At 40.6% G+C, this 21,650-nt stretch overlaps 1 protein-coding gene across 1 annotated transcript; it reads left to right on the forward strand.

Annotated features, from left to right (window-relative positions):
* The first annotated feature begins 846 nt into the window (after positions 1–846).
* slc30a2 (solute carrier family 30 member 2) lies at positions 847–20,034 on the forward strand. The gene is made up of 9 exons (XM_017494255.3): positions 847–1,229; positions 4,911–5,119; positions 11,102–11,248; positions 11,466–11,619; positions 11,959–12,178; positions 12,716–12,821; positions 17,834–17,968; positions 18,202–18,360; positions 19,183–20,034. The coding sequence occupies exons 1-8, from the start codon at positions 1,150–1,152 to the stop codon at positions 18,345–18,347; spliced, it is 1,197 nt and encodes a 398-aa protein (XP_017349744.1). The 5' UTR covers positions 847–1,149; the 3' UTR covers positions 18,348–18,360; positions 19,183–20,034.
* The last annotated feature ends 1,616 nt before the right edge of the window (positions 20,035–21,650 follow it).

A 21,650-nucleotide genomic window follows, 5' to 3' on the forward strand; every position in this document is an offset into this window, starting at 1 on the left:
CCGGTGGGTGTATTCAGGCTTGGAAGTGTTTATCCCCCTTTTCCTGTAGTAGATTATGGAAGAGTTCAGTTCATCACTGTAGTATCATCACATAAAGCAAATGGAAAATCCTGCAATAGTAGTAGGCCTATTTTGATTTTGGTATAGTCCAGGGGTGTCCAATCATATCTACAAAGAACCGGTGTGGGTACAGGTTTTCATTCCCGCCCCGTGGTGTAGTTTATCTTTGCAGTGTAACATATTCGATAGACCTACAAAACCTTCCAATGTATTGCATTATTAAAAGCTTAATTGCATTGGTGTTCTGCAGACTTTAAGCTTTAGGCCTACCTACCCGTCTAAGGAGACAGAACAACTTCTAAGAAGATATTTTCTAAATCTTAAGTCAACTGTAGTCTGTAACAAATTCCATTTTTTAAACTCTTAAATGACTCACTTTAAGAGTCTGTAACTGAGAAGTGCTGCTGCAGTTTAATACTACAATAATGTGATGTGTGTGTATATATATATATATATATATATATATATATATATATATATATATATATATATATATATAATGTAATGACGTGAACTGGCCATTTACAGTGAGTGAATCAGGGTACGCTAGGCTGCTTTTAGTGCGTGTGTGTGTGTGTGTGTGTGTGTGTGTGTGTGAGAGAGAGAGAGAGAGAGAGAGAGAGAGAGAGAGAGAGTGAATGAATGAATGATTGAATGAATGAATGTGTGTATGTTTTAATTTCTTGGTGATGACCAAATGTCCCAACAAGGAAAAGCATATATGAGAGTTTTGGTTACTGAGGTTAAGGTTAGATTTAGAAGAAGGTCCTTATAAGGATAATAAGACAAACGTGTGCGCGTGCACGCGCAGTAGGTTCTCTGCGTCTCCGCGCCGCGCCTTTTGCACAAAGACTGCTAATAAACACAGTCAAGTTCAGCGGTGGCGCATTAATAACTTTTCCTCGCTGCTCACTGCGACGATACGGGATTTGATTCCGTTTGTTCCTTTTCACTTTTGAAAATGGAGGAGTGGAGGATTCTTTATTGCGTGATCTAAAAAAAAAAAAAAAAACCCGGGTGCTTTTGAAATTCATTACACACACACCTTTTTGCTCATTTAACTCTGATTAGCGCGAGCGCCGAGGCTGCATGGAGGCACCGGGGAATTCAGAGAAATCTCATCTCATTAACGAGAGAAATGCCAGAACATACTCTCTTAAACTCAAAAGGTAAATATTTTTTCCTTTGTAGGTTCTACATTTTGAGCTGCAGGTTGTATCCTTGTGCAACGTGAATTGGAGGTGCTCCTTTTTTTTTTTTTTTTTTTTTTTTTTTTTTTTTTTAAATTGCATTGGTAAACTAAAACAATTTACCATATACCACATTTTATTTATTTTTATTTATTTATTTATTTATTTATTATAATTATTATTACCCTGACCACAATAATGCGTTTCCTAAAGACGAATTAATCTTTATTCTAAACCCAGCAGTCTATTTCTGAGGTCCCATACAAATCAGATCAAATTTGTGGATATGTTAGACGCACTGTTAGTATAGTTGACTGATTTTTCGTGGCCTCATTTTCATTAAAAACCTCTGTGTCCGCACTGCTGTAACATAGAAATGGAGACGGCTATTTTTTTCCCTCCAGACGGAGCATAAATAAATAAATAAATAAAACTCAAATTCCATTTTAAAAAATGGACAACTCTTACAGAACTACACACTTGCAGCTGTGATGATTATAGCCTTAGTCTTCACCATCACTCCCTTCTGGACTTGTATAAACCCTGTACTGTTAATTCAACCCTGTCTTTTTATTATTATCCTCCATCTAGTCCTCTTAGAGATTGCATGGTCAGGCGGTGTGTGATGCTGTGTCAATGAGCAAATTCATTTCCATGCATCACTTGTTTTTGGACAGCACTTGACAAATGACCTCGGCTTTTCACCTCTTATTATAGGATAAAAAAAAAACTGCTTTAAAGCCCTGGTGTGTTTGTAAAAGGTTTTTTTTGTGTGCCGGTTTTTGCACATAGATTTTAAAACGACAAAATCTGCATTGTTGTAAATGTAATACAACATTCCCTTATAATAGGGAAATAACCAATTACTGCATGATTCTCTAGTTTACAAACATAATTCGATCAGAAAATGGAGAATAAACGGTCACATTTTGATTGATGCAGTAGCTGGAAAAATAAATTCGATACAAACAATTAGTTCTAGAAAACAAAAATGCATGCTCTGTATAAAGATCTAGAAGATCTGACTCTTAGAGGTTATATTTAAGGATCACAGTTAATTATAGTTACATGAAACGGACATGTATTTCTAAGTGTGTTCATTCAAGTGCGTGAGATTTTTCTGTACGTTTTCTAGCATTTACTGTCGTGTTTTAATGAGATTTCAGCAGAATTGGTCAGGCCTATAGCAGTTTACTAAAGTCGGCAAAACAACAAATCCACAGAATGGGGGGGGGGGAGTGTTTTTAATCTGATTTCGGAAATGTCCAATGTTTAAAGCGTCTAAAAATGGAACCTACTAAATCATGTTCCTCTATGTTCGTAATAATAAGTATATGGATCACTGCACTTTGATAGGTAGATAGATAAATGGATAGACAGGCATCTGCAAGAAATGCAATAAGTGGCATAATTGTTAAAAGGTAAGATTCTGGCAGGCTTGGTCACTCTATTAAAAGAATCATGTTCGGATTCCTTATTTATGACATTTTAATATATTTTTTTTTTTTAGGTCTTCGAGGGTGTTAGCAGGAAGGAGGCTGCTGTCAGTTTCTTTATGTTCCATATTAATTCTTATGTTTTAATGTGTAAAATCACTGAGTTTCTGTTCGACAATGAGAAGTTTCTGTAATGTAATTAACAGTGGTGTTGAGTTGAGCTGCACCTCTCCATGCGGCACCGGGGAGCAGGACGGCGCATGTTGTGGCGCATTTTGGGGGAAAGAACTAAAACTGGAAAACTACTGCAAGAGCGCTTTCATGCATATATTTGTGGGTGGAGATTGATTCTTCACATTTTAATAGATGCATAGATGATGATGATGATATTCTTGTTTAGTTTTATTTGTAAGGCGCGTTTAACAATTGACGCTGTCACAAAGCAGCTTCACAGAAACGCATCAATTCCGTATATAAATATATGCATAATGAGCAAGGCAGAGGAGGGGGTGGTGAGTGGGGAAAAAAACTCACTGAGACGTCATGAGGAAGAAACCTTGAGAGGAACCAGACTCAAAAGGGAACCCATCCTCATCTTGGTAACACCGGATAGCGCAGTTATAAATCATTTCTCTTTTAAAACTGTATGCTCAAAATAAAAAAATAAATAAAAAACTTTTGTTGACAGCAACTAAGTCATTTCAGAATTCATTCTAGTATTGACTAAAGTCTATTGTATCGAACTGAAATGATTAGCCTAACTGTACAATGATGGAGACTTTGAGTGCAAACAGTTCTTAGATCATCCACAGCCATCTTTATGGCTTTAATCTCATGATGATCATTCTTTATTCCCTAATAAATACAAGTCTGCGTTTTATTAATCAGTCTTTGGATTTGGATCATCATGCCACAAGATATGATTATGATTACATGAATAGAGACTCCTCCTTGCACGTGAGCCCACAAATGTAAAGCTTCTTTGCTGACCGACAGTGATGCGTCTTTTTATTTTTATATTTATTTATTTATTTATTTACAAGAAGAGAAATTGTTCAAATGAATGATAAAATGCATCATACTTTTTTTTTTTTTTTTTTAAATAAATATTTCTGAGGAAAAAATATCATTATATACCTTGCTAGATTAGCTGCAAGACTGAGGTAAATATGCCCACGTAATTACCCCAATTTAATATTCTGGAGATTTTTCCCCCCATTTAATTAACTTGGGAGTAGTGCATGAGGGATTACACGTTTTGATCTATTATGAGATGTAGCCAATTCACCCAAGTGTAAACTCAAAGAAGGTTTCAAAATAAAGTGATAATACACAAGTACTGTGCATAAGAAGTGCATATGGAGTGCATTTGGGTATATGGGGTGGTGGGGTGGGATTGTATCATGTGCATCACTCCCTGTGGGGTGATTAAACTGAGGCTGTGTCCTGCTTGGCTGCTTCATTTCAGGCATTGAAGGCGTGAGGTGTGTGTGTGTGTGTGTGTGTGTGTGTGTGTGTGTGTTGGGGGTGCTTATCTCTTCTGAGGCAAGATTGCCCTTTTCCACTCCATTAGCTTCATCATAGAGTCTCTCCCATCAACACGCATGCAGCAGAGAGACAGAGAGGCCAAACAGCAGACTCAGCAGCTACTACCCATGCTGATTTCATTCCACTCTGATGTGTATCCCTGTGTCACACTGATTAAATCTATTAGAACTGCATGGCGGTGGGGTTCTCATGGATTTTATCAACATCTAGTATTTTAGTGGTCAAGAGTAACATGGCTAAAATGGATAGCATTGTTTTACAGAAAATAAATAAGTTAACTGGATTTTGGTTTTAAGCCACTGCCTTGGTGTTATGTATAGAAGCAATTCCATTATGAGGTTATTCGTGTGTCCATCCAAGATTCTAGTTAGTGTAATATCTCAAGAATGAGTGGCTTAATGTTTGTGGGATTTATATTGGATTATGATTGTAACCAGCAGATGAACTGATTAGATTTTGGAACTGAGCCAAACAATCCAAATGAAAGTTGAAAGTTTTCTTCATTTGCTTACTTACACATGTCTAAGACTTTTGCCTTTGGCCCATCTGCCCGTCTCCCAAAATAACGGCTGTTTATATTTGGGAAGGGATTGGGTTTATTTTCATGATCTACAATATATGTACAGAATATATAAACTCGAATAGTTGGTATAAAACCTTCGTCTCATTTTTGCAGTGAATTTCCTGGTTCCAAAGAAAGCTACCCAAGTCGGGTGTATGAGAATGGGGAGGCTACTGGGGCCATTGAGTTGCAGCGGCCTGTTGGAGCCCACTGCCATGGAAGCAAAGCTCAGTGGGAGGAGAACCGTGATACACTTTTGGCTAAAAAGAAGCTGTACATTGCCTCGATTATCTGCCTGGTCTTCATGATTGGGGAAGTGATTGGTAAGAGTCAAGTTGATATGTAAAAGGAACAGTGACCAAAACTTCTATTTATAGGTCAAGTTTGTGTGTGTTTAGGTATGTGTGTTTTTAATTATAAAACTTCTCAATGAAATAATTAAGAGGTGAGGTGTGATTTTCAAAAAGACATCTGGTGTGTTTACATTGAGGAATACACCTATAGTAGGGTCCAAAGGCCTAAGACTGCTAGCAAAAATGCTTCTATTTTGCATTCTTTCTTTTTTTTAGACTTGATACAAAAAGGTTAATTATAAATTATATATTAATGGCAACAAATTGAGTGAAAAGTTTAGTTTAGTTATTTTGCTTTAATGATTGCTGGTATGGAATCCACAAGTTTGTATAGATCCTGATCAATGCTTGATCAAATCCATTGGAGTGTCATCCAAACACTTGCTTCAGTGGAAGTGATGAGGCTGAAGGAAAATCTGACATTTTGTACAAAGGGGCTAACACGACGAAGATCACAAATTTGTATTATGACAGTGCAGTATCATGAATAATTCTTTAATGACATTTTTTAAATTATAAAACCATCTGTTTATTTCCAGATTTTAAAAAAATCATATATTTTCAATGTGGTCTCAAACTGTTGGATCACACTTCATATGGGTTCTAACTACTGAATCCAGTTGCTGTTGGTGGAAGGTTTATAACAATGTGCCTGAGTATACAGTACTTCAGCAACACTGTCTTCTGTGTACTGCTCCGTTAGGACTGGTATTGGTCATTCTGCTAAAGCCTAGTACAGTTTAAATTTTGCCTTCTGTACTTGCTTATAAATACAGCCATTTTTTTAAAAATCTGGTCATGTAACTGATTTTGCCATGGTGGATTAATAAAAACAGACCACTGAGGAAATGTAATACAGTGCTAATAATAAATTGGGAACCCTTCGTGAATAGTAAAGCCTAGTGCACAGTACATGATTTTGCCCCCGCTTATCTGGCCTCTGACTCATTTTCTTATTCTGCGAGTGATCGCTGAGGCTCTGATATTTTCATGCATGTGATTTTTGTGACCATGAATGACTAAGTGCGAACCCCTTTGCGACTAGCTGGATGTACAACGATGAAAAACTGTAACTGAGAGTTTGAAGGAAAATCAATTTAAGATAAGATAATACTTTATTAATCTCCAGGTGGAGAAATTAGGGTGTCACAGTAGCAGCCAAAAAAAAGACGAAAAGAGTTAAGAGATAGGAAGGAGAACAATACAGGGATATATAAAGAGTATATACAAGATGTATAAATATGTATAGACATAAGCGCAAATTATTTATATCTATCTACCTAGAGTATCTCACAAAAGTGAGTACACCCCTCACATTTTTGTAAATATTTGATTATATCTTTTCATGTGACAACACTGAAGAAATGACACTTTGCTACAATGTAAAGTAGTGAGTGTACAGCTTGGATAACAGTATAAATTTGCTGTCAACTCAAAATAACTCAACACACAGCCATTAATGTCTAAACCGCTGGCAACAAAAGTGAGTACACCCCTAAGTGAAAATGTCCAAATTGGGCCCAATTTGCCATTTTCCCTCCCTGGTGTCCCTCATACTGGTTACTGGAAGTTCAACATGGCACCTCATGGCAAAGAACTCTCTGAGGATCTGATAAAAAGAATTGTTGCTCTACATAAAGATGACCTAGGCTATAAGAAGATTGCCAAGACCCTGACACTGAGCTGCAGCATGGTGTCCAAGACCATACAGCGATTTAACAGGACAGGTTCCACTCAGAACAGGCCTCGCCATGGTCGACCAAAGAAATTGAGTGCACATAATCAGCGTCATATTTAGTGGTCTTTGGGAAATGGACGTATGAGTGCTGCCAGCATTGCTGCAGAGGTTGAAGAGGTGGGGGGTCAGCCTGTCAGTGCTCAGACCATACACCGCACACTGCATCAAACTGGTCTGCATGGCTGTTGTCCCAGAAGGAAGCCTCTTCTAAAGATTCTGCACAAGAAAGCCCACAAACAGTTTGCTGAAGACAAGCAGAGTAACGACATTGATTACTGGAACCATGTCCTGTGGTCTGATGAGACCAAGATAAACTTATTTGGTTCAGATGGTGTCAAGCGTGTGTGGCTGCAACCAGGTGAGGAGTACAAAGACAAGTGTGTCTTGCCTACAGTCAAGCATGGTGGTGGGAGTGTCATGGTCTGGGGCTGCATGAGTGCTGCTGGCACTGGGAGAAACAGTTCATTGAGGGAACCATGAAAGCCGACATGTACTGTGACATACTGAACAGAGCATGATCCCCTCCCTTCGGAGACTGGGCCACAGGGCAGTATTCCAGCATGATAACCCCAAACGCACCTCCAAGATGACCACTGCCTTGCTAAAGAAGCTGAGGGTGAAGGTGATCGCTTAAACTCTATTGACCATCTGTGGGGCATCCTCAAACGGAAGGTGGAGGAGCACAAGGTCTCTAACATCCACCAGCTCCGTGATGTCGTCATGGAGGAGTGAAAGAGGACTCCAATGGCAACCTGTAAAGCTCTGGTGAACTCCATGCCCAAGAGGGTTGAGGCAGTGTTTGAAAATAATGGTGGCCACACAAAATATTGAAAATTGGACATTTTCACTTAGGGGTGTACTCACTTTTGTTGCCAGCGGTTTAGACATTAATGGCTGTTACACAAGCTGTACACTCACTGCTTTACATTGTAGCAAAGTGTCATTTCTTCAGTGGTGTCACATGAAAAGATATAATCAAATATTTACAAAAATGTGAGGGGTGTACTCACTTTTGTGAGATACTGTGTGTATATACACACACACATACATATGAGCAGTATATACAGCAAGCAACAATGTACAGTCCAACTATGCAAGTAGCCCATGTACATCGCATATGTACAATACTATATACATTTTGCAGCTGTATGGTATGATCAGTGTGGACATATAAGAAAAGCTTTGAAGCAGTGATGTGATCTGTGAGCAGTGCAAAAAGTACAGTATGGTACCCATATGAAAAGTGTATGTGTAGTGTAGTCAAAGGTAAGGTGAAGGGAGGGGGTGGCAAAGTGTTGTACAGCCTGATGGCTGTCTGCACAAAGGAACATCTGAAGCGTTCCGTCTTGCACTGGGGGGGATGAGCCTGTGGCTGAAGGTGCTCTCCATCTGCCGCAGCTCAGCATACAGTGGATGAAGAAGATTTCCCGAAATGGACCTGATTTTGTTTCTTATTCTCTTCTCCACTGCTGTCTCCAGATTGTCCAGTTTGTGACCAACAACAGAGCTGGACTTCTTCACTAACTTGAGTTTGTCAGCCTCCCCAGCCTTAATTCCACCTCTCCAGCATGTCACAGCAAAGAACAGGGCACTGGCTACTACAGACTGATGGAACATCTGCAGTAGCTGGCTGCTCACGTCAAACGACCCGAGCCTCCTTAGAAAGAACAGTCTGCTCTGTCCCTTCCGGTAGAGAGCTTCGGTGTTTTCCGACCAGTCCAGCTTGCTGTTGATGTGCACTCCCAGGAACTTGTACAAGTCCACAATCTCTATTTTCTCCCCCTGGATGGTAATGGGTGTTGGGGGCTTTCTGTTTCGGCAGAAGTCCACTGTCAGTTCTTTGGTCTTGCCGATGTTGAGCTGAAGGTGATTATCCACAGACCATCTGACAAAGCTCTACACTACGCCTCTGTATTCCTCCTCCTTATCTTCACTGATGCAGCCCACGATGGAGGAGTCATCAGAGAATCTCTGGAGGTGGCCTGTACCAGTGTTGTAGCTAAAGTTGTAGCTCAGAATTTCATTTGCCGTCATGTGCCACAGATCCCTGAATCCTGTTTTATCTTACCCGTTTTATCTTCCACACAAGGCTCATTGTTGTTTGTGGAGAGTGAAGGCTAGCCTGTCTGGCCTGATCCCACAGAGGATTTACTGTAGCCCAAATTGCTGAAAAAGTTAATGTTTACTATGGTGGAAATGTGTCAGAGCACACAGTGCATCACAGCTTGCTGCGTATGGGGACTGTATAGCAGCAGACCGGTCAGAGTGCCCATGCTGGCCCGTGTCCACCACTGAAAGCATCTACAGTGAGCACGTGAACATCAGAAATGGACCATGGAGCAATGGAAGAAGGTGGCCTGGTCTGATGAATCACATTTTCTTTTACATCATGTGGACAGCCGTGTGTGTGTGTGTGTGTGTGTGTGTGTGTGTGTGTGTGTGTGTGTCTTACCTGGGGAAGATGACAACAGGATGCACTATGGGAAGAAGGCAAGCCGGCAGAGGCTGTCTGGTGCTCTAGGCAATGTTCTGCTGGTAAACCTTGGGTCTTCTCATTCATGTCGATTTTACTTTGACATGTAATACCTACCTAAACATTGTTGCAGACCAAGTACACACCTTCCTGGCAACGGTGTTCCCTAATGGCAGTGGCCTCTTTCAGCAGTATAATGTGCCCTGCCACACTGCAAAATTTGCTCAGGAATGATTGAGGAACATGACAAAGAGGTGACTTGGCCTCCAAATTCTGCAGATCTCAATCCGATCGAGCATCTCTAGAATGTGCTGGACAAACAAGTTCAATCCACGGAGGCCCCAACTTGCAGGACCTGAAGAATCTGCTGTTAACGGTCTTGTGGAGTCCATGCCTCGATGGGTCAGAGCTGTTCTGGTGGCACAAGGGAGACCTACACAATATTAGGCCGGTGGTTTTAATGTCATGGCTGATTTGGTGTTTACTGCCTGCATTTCTCTTATTTCTCTTTTTTTTTTCTTTTCTTTCTTTCTTTTTTGTTGTTGTTTCAATACAAAATAGTCAGTCATACGACTGCCCCTGTGGCCAAAAAAAAGTACTTTTCCTATACCAACTTGTTAGTCAGTCTGGGTCAGAGTGCAGGGGTCAGACGTGATGCAGTATGTTTTTCACAGAACTTTCTGATCAGCTCCTTGTTACATATAGTAGCTCCAAGGTTCACCAGAATACACGAGCTCATAAATAAATTCTCACTGAAGGGGTTCTGATAAAACAGATATCCTGAAAGTCTATCCACTGTAAGTACACTTTAAAGACACTTCAGCTAGTTGAGAATGCAGCAGCCCACTGTTTTTAAACCCAGTTTAAAACAGACTTGTTTAACCCCTTAACATTATTATATTTTTAAATGTACTTCTTATTTGTAATAAAATGTACAGTGCATTCAGAAAGCATTCAAACCCTTTCCCTTCCCCTAATTTTGTTACATTACAGCCATATTCTGAAATGGGTTCCTTTTTTATTTATATATATATATATATATATATATATATATATATATATATATATATATATATATATATATATATATATATATATATATATTTATATATTTATTTATACTTCATAATGAAAAAACACATGTAACGATCACATGTTTTCTGACATTGAATCAGGATTTCAGTTATTTTAAATCTAGCTTCGTGACATCCCATTATGTTTCATTGACTTTTAGAGTTTTATTTGGATACAAATTTCTTCTTGAATGGAAATTTTTCAGCTTTGAGGAAGATAAATGTTCTCTCTGTGCGACACAAAGGAATTGAAGTATTAAAGGAATTCTAGTTTAGTAATCATTTCTTGTTAATCTTCACACTGTGGTATTGGCTCTGAGCCCAGCTCCAGAATCCTGCATTAAATTGAAAGATTAAACGATTTCCCGCACAATAGGTATTCTTGCCACAAGAATAGCAAGAGTGAATCATTTAAAACTTTAAGTATTTAAGTAATAACTTGAAAATGCTTCACATAGCCGGGTTGTTGACTCGTTTATTAACAATACCTCTACAAAATGTAAAAGATTAGTCCAATTCTAATTTTAAAATGTGAAAGTAGAACTGCTCTGTTTGAAAAACACCCATACTGCATGCAACTGCAATTAACATGCTTAAAATATATATAAAATATCATTTGTATGTCACTGCATTAGTTTGTGCATGTCTGTGCATCCCCATTTCTGCAGGTGGTTATCTCGCCCACAGCCTGGCCATCATGACAGATGCTGCTCATCTGCTCACAGACTTTGGCAGCATGATGGTTAGCCTTTTCTCCCTGTGGATTTCCTATAGACCTCCCACCAAGACCATGAATTTTGGCTGGCACAGATCAGGTAAGTAACTATTAAAGCAAATCTAGCTGGTCCAACATCTGCAGGAGGCATCACTCACTGAGCATATTAATAGTGCTGTTGGTGTCCATGTCTATAATGTTATTCTGTGATTGAAAATCAAAATAGCAATCGTGTATACTCTTCCCCCAGCCTCCTCCTTTTTTTTCTTTCTTTTTTTTAGCACTGGTCTAGTGGTGGTTTTGTTTTGTGTTTACAGAGATTTTGGGAGCGCTGATATCCATAATGTCCATCTGGATAGTTACTGGGGTGTTGGTGTACCTTGCTATTGAGAGAATTGTAAAAAATGATTATGAAATTGATGGCAGAGTGATGCTGCTTACTTCGGGATGTGCTGTTGTGGTCAACATCATGTGAGTGAAAAAAACCTGTAATATTACTCTATGAAGTAAACTAATATAATCCAGGCTTATTTGAAACTGGCCACACAGGTGACTACATGCTCACTGCATTCCACTAACAAACCTGTTTCTGCTGATTCAAGTCTGGCTGTGTTAATCATGCAGGTTTGTACTCAAGCTTACCTTGCCATAGTAATTGAACGAGGGGCTTAAGATTAACCAAACTTGACTAAAATTAACTAGGTTTATTGAAATAAGCCTGGCTTATGGAGTTGGTGTACTTCATGGAATTCCCTTCTGCTCACATTGATTTAGGAGAATAGCGGTTTTGATTGCAGTGTTGTTTTATAGAATGGCATACATCCTCCATCACTCCACTACCTTTCACGGAAATGATTCTGGCTATCACAAGATTACTGAAAATGGGATAAGTCCTGTGGGCCATGGCCACTCTCACAGCCTTCTGGGAAGCCATGGAAACACCAGTGTCAGGGCGGCATTCATCCATGTTTTGGGTGACCTTTTACAGAGCTTTGGGGTGATGGTTGCAGCTATCGTTATCTACTTACGGGTAAATACATCAAATCACTACATGCAGTCACCACAAAGTAGGGTATTTAGAGCTACACTATATGGCCAAAGTTTGTGGACACCTGACCATCACACCCATATGTGGTTCTTCCACAAACTGATGCCACAAATTTGGAAGCTCACGATTGTATTGAATTTGTATGCTGTAGCATTACAATTTAACTTCATTTGAACTAAGAGGCCCAAACCTGTTCCAGCATGCCAATGCCCCTGCGCATAACAAAGCGAGCTCCATGATGGTTGGGATGAACTGGAACTGCAATTCCTCACCCAACATCAGTGGTGTGGGTGACCTGACCTCACTCGAGTGGATATCATTATAACAGCACATGGGGAATAAATCTGGAATGGGATGTTCAACAAGCACAGTATGGGTGTGATGGTCAGGTGTACACAAACTTTGGCTATGTGTTCCTGAGAAGAGCCAAATTTTGATAAACAGATCTGGAAAAGATAATTTTTTCCCCTAATGAGATATAATACATTTTTAAAGAACTGAATGCTTTCTCTGTTACAGCCTGAATACAAAATAGCTGATCCCATTTGCACCTTCCTGTTCTCTCTGTTTGTCCTGGGGACAACACTTACCATTCTCCGAGATGTGTTCCGCATCCTCATGGAGGGTAGGTTTGTTTTAGTGCTTAATTTATGTTACTCAGACCTCAGTGGTTTAGTAAATTTATATCCCTTATTGAAGTTTGGTGACTGAGAGCCTTCATACAGCTGAAACAACTCCTGTAAACAAGTCCTGCAAAAGGTTCAGAAGATGCACCAATAATGAATTTGCAGTGTTTCCAGATATGGATTCGAAAAGTACATTTTGGATGAGACGCCTTTAAGACATTTGCATGCTGATGTTGCATGCTGATGTGTAACTGGTCCTGACACAGGGTGCAGTAGGCCATGTCCGTACAATAGTTTTCTAATGAAGGGTTCTTATGTGGTAAGTCAGATGATTTATGGTATAATCTTGAAGCTATTTCAATCCTACTGAAACACTGATGCAGGTGCGATGGACATATTAACACAAATAGTGTTTAAATTACTGGAAATCTCCCACTATTCAGAAGCCGATACCCCTTGGATGAGTTAAAATGTTCTGAATGGCACAACACATAATTGAGAGATTGTGAGTTCAAAACAATGCCACAGCCACCTGTGGCCAGAAACCAAAGGAGTAAAATTGTCAATGCTGTCTAGGTGGTAGGGACATACTCTTTTCAATCACAGTGACTGTAGCTGATCATGGATGTCTGTGAGCTCATGTATGCGGGAAGGGGCAGATCATGTTTTCCTCAGAGTGTGTTGCGCTGCTCTGTACACAGCATGAGCAAAAGTTAGCTGTGTCTCAGAGGAAGCATGTTAGCCTTCACCCTCTCCAATTGGTAGCTGATAATTAGTGATGGCTAAAATGTTACTTATTATTTGCTTATTCAGCTTAAATTGATGAACTGCAGGTCATCTGATGCTACCCAGTGTCATGTAATGGAGACTGAGATGGAAGCTCTTGCAGGTATGGCAGTTTAATGAGACAACAAATTCAAAGGGTCAAGCAGAATTCGAGACACACAGGCAGAGGTCAACGATCATGCAAACAATCCAAAACAGGCAAGGCAGATAATCAAGGTCAAGGGAATAAACACAGTCAAAAAAAAAAAGAATAGCAAGCACTAGATAAGGCTTGGTAGTGACAGATATGATCAACTGAGTGTTTATTTTGCAACTGAAGAGTGTGTGAATAGTCTCTTTTAAGGAGTGGGGGGGGTGTGTGTGATTGATTGGAACCAGGTGTCTCTAATTAGAACTCTGGGGATGGTGAATGTGACTTGTTTGGGAGTTGTAGGTGTCTTCGGCCATGTTTTGTAGTTAGTGATGCATTCTGGGAAATGGAGTTTCCCCAGGCTGGTATTGAGGATGTTCACTGTGGTGACTACCAGTCTTCTGCTTGTAGGTGCAGATTGATTGTGCTCGCTTCTTTGGAACCACTGGTTGATGGTCTGGGAATAGGTGGGGTTCGCATTCCAAGGGAACTGGGGCAGTTGGTAGCCTAAAACACATTGGAAAAAGGGGAGGTGTGTTGCTGAGTGATGTAGGGAGTTCTGAGTGTACTTGGCCCAGGCGTGGAATCTGGACCAGTCGTCAGGGTTTGAAGCACAGAAACTGTCCAGTGAAACTGCCCTTTCTCCTGGTTGGCACGTTCCACTTGGCCATTAGCTTGTGGATGGTAAACTGAGTTAAATTGATGGTGGTCTCCATCTTACCCATGAAGCTGGACCAGACTTGAGATGTGTTTTGTGGTCCCCAATCACTAACTATCTCCTCGGGGATCCCAAAGTATATGAAAACATGTTGGAACAGCAGCTCAGCCGTTGTGAAGGCTGATGGGATGGATGGTAGTGGTATAAGATGCAACAATTTGGGGAAGCTATCAGTGATTTACTAAGATGGTTTTGTTACCCTGAGACTCTGTCAACTTCATCACAGACCTGCCAGAGATGTGGGACTGTGGGCGTTCAGGTATGGGCAGAGGATTGAGCTTGCCTGCTGGCAATGTTCAAGGAACCTTTGACTGAGCACACATTGAGGATGAAGATACTACGTGATGCACATCCTTCAGAATATTGGGCCACCAGTACTTCTCCTGCAGTGGTGGTAGGTGCATTGCATCCCGGGGTTGCATGTGGCGACCGCTGTGTGGGCCTATGACATGAGTTCCACCTGGTGCTACTCAGGAAAAAAAAATGTTTCCCTGCAGAGCATGCAGAAAGGATCTGTGATCTTGGTAAACTTACCAGGGCCTGATCCAATTCTTATTCAATGGAGCTGATTACACATGAACTCGGTAGAATTAATTCGTCATGGTTGTCTTGTACTTCTGGGCCATGAAGGCGGGAAAGTGCATCAGCCTTTGTATTCTTTGACTCTGGTCGGTAGGATAGCATGAACTGGAAACATGAGGAAAACAAAGACCAGCAGGCTTGACTAGGTGTCAGATGTTTGGCGGTGCAGAGATATTTGAGGTTTTTATGGTCTGTGAAGATGATGAAAGGATGCGTTACTCCGGCCAATGTCTCCACTCCTTGAGAGCTAATTAGACCAGCAAGAGTTCCCTGTTGCCCATGTCAAAGTTTCATTCTGCTGATTATGGCTTCCTGGAAAAGAAGGCAACAGGTTGAAGCTTGGGTTTATCTCCAAATCTCTGAGACAGGACGACACCTACTCCCATTTCTGAGGCAGCAACCTCTACGATGAAGGGCTTGGCGGGATCCGGGTGGATGAGAATAGGGGCTGTGGTAAATGCCTACTTGAGTTGCTCTATGCCTCTTTGGCAGCTGGATTCCAGGTTAAATGTTTCGTCTTGCCTCCTCCTTGACGTTAAGGGGTGTGCTATGGAGCTGCATCCTCTGATGAAATGTCGGTAAAGTTGGCAAAGACCAGAAATTGTGAACTCCTTGACTGTGTGTGGAGTAGGCCAATCCACCACAGCTTTCACCTTGCCTTGGTCCATGGTGACTCCCTCAGGGCTGATGTACTCAGTGGCCAGAGGTGGTACTGAAGGCCATTTTCCACTTGTCTCCCTTTCTGATGCAGACCAGATTGTATGCACAGCGTAAATCCAGTTTGGTGAAAATGGTTGCTGTTCTGAGTTGTTCAAGGGCTGTGGGAACCAGAGGCAGAGGATAACGGTACTTTATGGGACATTGGTTTAGGCCCCACAAAGAAGAAACTAGCTGAAGCAGGGGATGTAGATGCGCTGATATTGATTAGAGGTTACACCTTTTCCTGAGGTGGACTGGTTCCAGGGAGCAGCTCGATTGCAGAGTCATATGAGTGGTGTGGTGGTAGTCTGCTGGCTCTCTCTTTGCTGATGACTTCCCTGAGATCATGATCTTTAGGTGGAATGCGAACTGGGGATGGTTGGTTCTGGCTTTCAACTGATGTTGCCTCTATAGGGATGACGCAGGTTTGGAAACGGTGTGCATGGCAGTATGGAGACCAGTGTATGATTTGTCTGTCTGTCCAGGAGATACAAGGGTTGTGCTGTTCCAGCTATAGGAGGTCAAAGATGATGGGATGTCTGGCAGAGACCATGGTGTAGAGGGTGACTATTTCCTTATGGAGTGTGCCGATCTGGAGGGAAAGAGATGCTGTGCAGTGCGAGATTGTCCCTCCCCTGATTGAAACTCTCAACATGACTTATTCCCCTCCTCTTCCCTGAGTCACACGTGCCCCAGCTGCATGAGTTCAGCTTTGGTGCACGGTGCCGTAGAAACGTTCTCACTCCTGAAACCACAGCGGCTCTGAAGCAGGCGGTAATGATGAATGGACAGGTCAATGAGAGAATCAAGGGTGAGTTGTCGGGCAGGTTAGCTCCATTAATACTTCCGGGTTTAATCCATTGCATTTTCAGCGCAGGCTCATTCCATTCACTTCACGCAGCAATAGTCCAAAACTCTAAGGCATATTCCGCTACACAGCATGGACCTTGGGAGATGGTCAGTAGCTCCTCCCCCACTTCTTTGCCTTCATGGTCAAAAAGACGTCGAAACAACCCCATACTGCCAAGTGAGAGCTTTGTCGGTCAGTAACTCCATGAAATGGATGATCTTGCGTGCCTCAGGCATCCCTATGTAGCTGGCAAAGAACAATGAGCATTGCAGGAGGAAACCTTTGCCTCACTCTGGATCACCTGCATACTTTTCCAGCATCGGTATCCGAGGGAAAGAGGTGTGGGTCTGCATTACCACCGGCATGCTCTGGGAAAGTTGAGTTACCTGTTCAATCAGGATGGAAAGCTGTTGGTGGAGTTCTCCCATGGGCATGGGCGTCAATGGCTTGTCACCAGTCTGACGTACCTTCTTCATCCATGTTGAGGCGAAGTATTCAGTCACGTAATGGAGGTTGAGGCAGAAGCAATTGCAGGTATGGTAGTTTAATGAGACAACAAATCCAAAGGGTAAGGCAGAATTTGGGAAACATAAACAGGCTGAGGTCAAAGATCATTCAAACAATCCAAAGCAGGCAAGGCAGAGAATCACAGCCGAGGGAATAAGCACAGTCAAAAAAACAGAATAGCAAATGTTAGATAAGGCTTAGTAATGACTGAGATAATAAGTCTTTTATTGAACACAGATACATTACAACAGAGTGAAATTCTTTTTTTTTTTTTTTTTTTTTTTTTTCTTTCTCTTTGCATATCACAGCATGTTATGAGGTTGGAGTCAGAGTGCAGGGTCAGCCATGATACGGTGGCCCTGGAGCAGAGAGGGTTAATGGCCATGCTTGATGTTCTGGGGCTTGAACCCCCGACCTTCCGATCAGTAACCCAGAGCCTTAGCCGAGCACACCCTGCACCCCCCCCCCCCCCCCCCCCCCCAAATCATCAGTGTAGATGACTATTTCATGGTCAATAAGACATTGTTTTATATAATAGAACACTATAAGACACTTGATGTTTTATTTCTGTTAGCAAATATTAAAATGCTAGCTCTCAAATGGTGCCATCTTTGCAGTATTAGAGTAACAGCATTATAATTGGGGAAATAATACACTTGGTGCACTTCCCAGGAATTAAGGTTTGCTTAGCTGTTAATGTTCTTTTGTAGTTCCTCATGGCATATGTTTTTACTTTCAGGTGCACCCAGAGGAATTGAATTTAACTCTGTGAAGGAGGTGCTGCTATCACTGAAATCTGTAAAGGCTTTGCACAGTCTGCGTTTGTGGGCTCTAACTGTTGGACAGACCTTGGTTTCTGTCCATGTGGCCATTGGTAAGACACCAGTACTTCACTTGCACAGATATAGTTTACTAAAACTCATTCAAATGCTGTAAACAAGACTACTTAAAATGCTGTAATCTCATTTTCCAAGTATATATCTTCTTTTATAAATTGAATTGAGCTTTCCTTTCATTTTATTTGTACTGTTCATAATATTTAAGCTAAAAGTACTAAGTGTGGAGCTGCATGCCTGCTAGAATAAACCACCATTTGTGTTTAATCAGAGGAAAATGCAGATCCTCAGAATGTCCTGAAGGAAGCTACAGAGCTCCTGCAGACCAAGTTTGGCTTCTACAGCACCACCATCCAGGTCGAGCCCTACAGTGAGGACATGGCCTACTGCACCATGTGCCAGGATCCCATGGACTAACCAAGACAATCCGGTGAGGAAAGCTGTCCTGCGGAAGTGGCCTGTCTAAAACGTGTACATTGTTTTTGACTTTGTTGAGGCTCCATATCCAGAAATGCTGCTGGTGCATTAGCAGGCCTCTTTTTTTTTTTTTCTTCTTTTTTTCCCCCCACATCAGTATTCTTTATTATGCATAGATGCAGAGATCCTCTCATGTTTCCTCTGTTTTACTGAAGTTTTCCTAAAAACATAAGCTTAGTCGGCTTCCCATAAGCTGTGCACAATGTCAATATTCTGGAGTACTGAATAGAAATATGCATTGTCTATTACCAAATAGAGGCAATAAACGGCTTTCTTGCCCTCTACTAACCACCACAAGGCCTAGATTAATATTTGATACTTTACATTGTTGGACCATGTTGTAAATAAGAAGCAGTATGACACTTGAAGTTGTTTTCTTTGTCACTTCCAAACAGAGATTGGACACAATGGCCCTAACAATCAAAGTTGTATAAGGTCAAATGTGATTGGAAAACCACCACACACAGTGACAGTTTCTGTGTTGATCGATTTCATGTTCAGCAAATCTAATTTATATGATTAAACTCGCATCTCGTTGGAATGCTTTTCAATCTCATCCTTGATTTTTAATGTAAACTACTGAAAATCAATACAATCGATAATTACAGCAAGGAAGTAAGTAACAACTGAATAACAAATAACATTTAACATCCGCACACATGGAAACCTCATTAAAATAGTTCCATGGGCAGGCAGTTTGCAAATGTTAATTGCAGGGCACAGATATAGCTCATTGCTCCATCAAATGAGTAACAGATGTCTTTACATACAATAGGCACCATGGAGCTGCACAGGGATGAGGACCACACGCATCAAGCTATTCAGAGATGCTTGGATATCATTGCACTTTTTTCTGCCTTTTGATTGATTTTTTCTTTTAGGATTATTTGAAGGATTTGTTTATTTTAGTCATGTTCCATCTGGGTTGGTTTTTTTTTTTTTTTTTTTTTTTGCGCACCTCCTCATTCAGAACTGTGATTATGTATATGTGATTTAAAAATTGTTTTTTTTTTTTGTTTGTTTGTTTTTGTCCAGCATCTCGGAGCTCCACCAACATTTTGCATCTCAATATTTATGGATAAAGCTTTAAATAAGTCCGACAACAAACGGAGAAAATTTCTATATAGGATTGCAACAGTCAGATCTCTTGAACCATCCTTTCCTGTGTTTCAAGTTTTCATTTTGTATGTACCTTCATGCAACACCCCCCCCCCCCCCCCCCCCCCCCCATATTTGTTTGCAGCAAACTAGGACATAAATACCTCTAACTCAGCTTCACTGAAATGATTTTTTTGCCCTCTATTTTTTTAATTCCCCCAAATTTTTTGATTTATGAAATATAGCTTGTTTGAATCATTTTTCATTTGAACCACTGTAGTAATGCCTGTATAATTCAGTGTGGTTGTTGTAAATTGATACGAGGGTAAATATGGGTGTGTTATGCTTATGACAAGCGACTCATGGGCAGGAAATTTGTTCCACGCCACTGAAGCCGATTCACGACTTGTGCTCAAATCACAGTTTGATTATTTTGTGAATAAGACTCTGATTCGTTCATTCATCATTCTGTGCACTCAAATCCGTAGTTCTTTCTGGGCAGCTTTATTAAATATTTCATTTTTGTGTACGTTTCTTGATTTTTAGTGTTTTGTTTTGACAGAGTGTGAAACACTTCAAAACAATTCTAGCAACTCTAAGCACTCAAGCAGGAAAATTAGTGAGTGAAAGATAGGTATGGATGTGATTTCTGTGAGGTTTCAGTGTGACTGCCTGGAGACAGTAAACCATTCTACCCACAATATGGAGAGAGAGAAATCAATTAAGGTAGAGAGAAATTCAAGGTCAAATTCAAACTGGAGTGTCACTAGTCTGATTTTACTTTCCCAGCTTGCTGAGTTGCAGTACACAACAGGGAAGTTGAGTAATTTGGATGTGGCTGGTGCTTAAGCATTAGCAGACTATTACTACTGATCAAATGAACTGTTACCATATGACAAGGAGAGATATCTATACTCTATACCAAGTACATATGATTTTTATGACTGGTTCGAGTGCCATATAGTACACTGCCATAAAATTCAACAGATGTGACTGCCACATTCCAATGAGTAGCTCAGTGCTGCCACTATTCCATTAAAGGGACAAAATGCTAATGTAGTTACTAATATTCAATAGCAATATTAGCATTTTTGCATTATTAAAAGGGCATGGCAAACACCTTATGAATAGAAAGTGTATCAAATTAACCATGCAACCGAGGCATTTTAGAAAACGGGGGGGGGGGGGCATGATTACATGTAATTTTCCACTGCAAGGGTGATCAGCTGTCCTTCATGTCTCCCTGTAACACTGTCTTGGGCGTCTTACATTAGACATCGCAGTTTATTGCTCTGGACACTTCTGCAGTCCTCATGCCTCTCTGCAGCAGGCCTGTGGCATGTTCACACAGGTGAGCAGGAACCCTAGGCATCTTTCTTCTGGTGTTTTTCAGAGTCAGTAGAAATGTCTCTTTAGTGTCCTAAGTTATTGTAATTGTGACCTTAATTGCCTACCACCTGTAAACTGTTCGTGTCTTAAGGACTGTTCCACAGGTGCATGTGCCATAATTGTTTATGGTTCATTGAACAAACATGAAAAAACATTGTTAAAACCATTTCCCGTAAAGATCTGTAAAGCTTATTTAGATTTTACAAAATTATCTTTAAAATACAGTCTCATGAAAAAGGGATGTTTTTCTTTTTTTGCGGAGTTTATAATTTATAGGCTTGACATTAATGCAAACACACTTCTGGAAAATTCACACCCATTCACATTTGCCTTTATTCATCAAAGTCTCGGTCAAATCTGATCATACAACAAGCAAATTCTAACAAGTTTCCTTATATATCTGTTTTATTTGTTGTGAATGTGTGATCAAACTTGCATCTATTTGGGGGGGGATAAGCTTCAGTGTAATGCTTTAACAATAAGAAAAAATGCCTCGACTTGCAAGTTAAATGATCTAGATCAATAGCGTCGACAGCAAGTAAACGCTAGTATTATAACAAAAATCATGTAATCACCACAGTAGCATAGTGTATATTGGAACCTCAAATGAATATCATCAGGTTTAGTATCAACATGTAATTTGTAAATGTAAATCAGAATGCACAGACATGACTATCGTCAGCCCTTTTAACTGTGTAATACCTTGCATACCATGAAGCTCTGACCTGGATATATTTGCTTAAGATGGAAACTTGG

The sequence above is a fragment of the Ictalurus punctatus genome, chromosome 2, assembly GCF_001660625.3.
Source record: "Ictalurus punctatus breed USDA103 chromosome 2, Coco_2.0, whole genome shotgun sequence".
Lineage (NCBI taxonomy): Eukaryota > Metazoa > Chordata > Actinopteri > Siluriformes > Ictaluridae > Ictalurus > Ictalurus punctatus.

What these genes read in the sequence shown, in the direction of transcription:
- slc30a2 (XM_017494255.3), top strand. Translation starts at nt 1,150, where the DNA reads ATGGAGGCACCGGGGAATTCAGAGAAATCTCATCTCATTAACGAGAGA. An exon ending in CTATCGTTATCTACTTACGG is followed by an intron (nt 12,179 to 12,715) that starts GTAAATACATCA and finishes TCTCTGTTACAG; the next exon opens with CCTGAATACAAAATAGCTGA. An exon ending in TTCTGTCCATGTGGCCATTG is followed by an intron (nt 17,969 to 18,201) that starts GTAAGACACCAG and finishes GTGTTTAATCAG; the next exon opens with AGGAAAATGCAGATCCTCAG.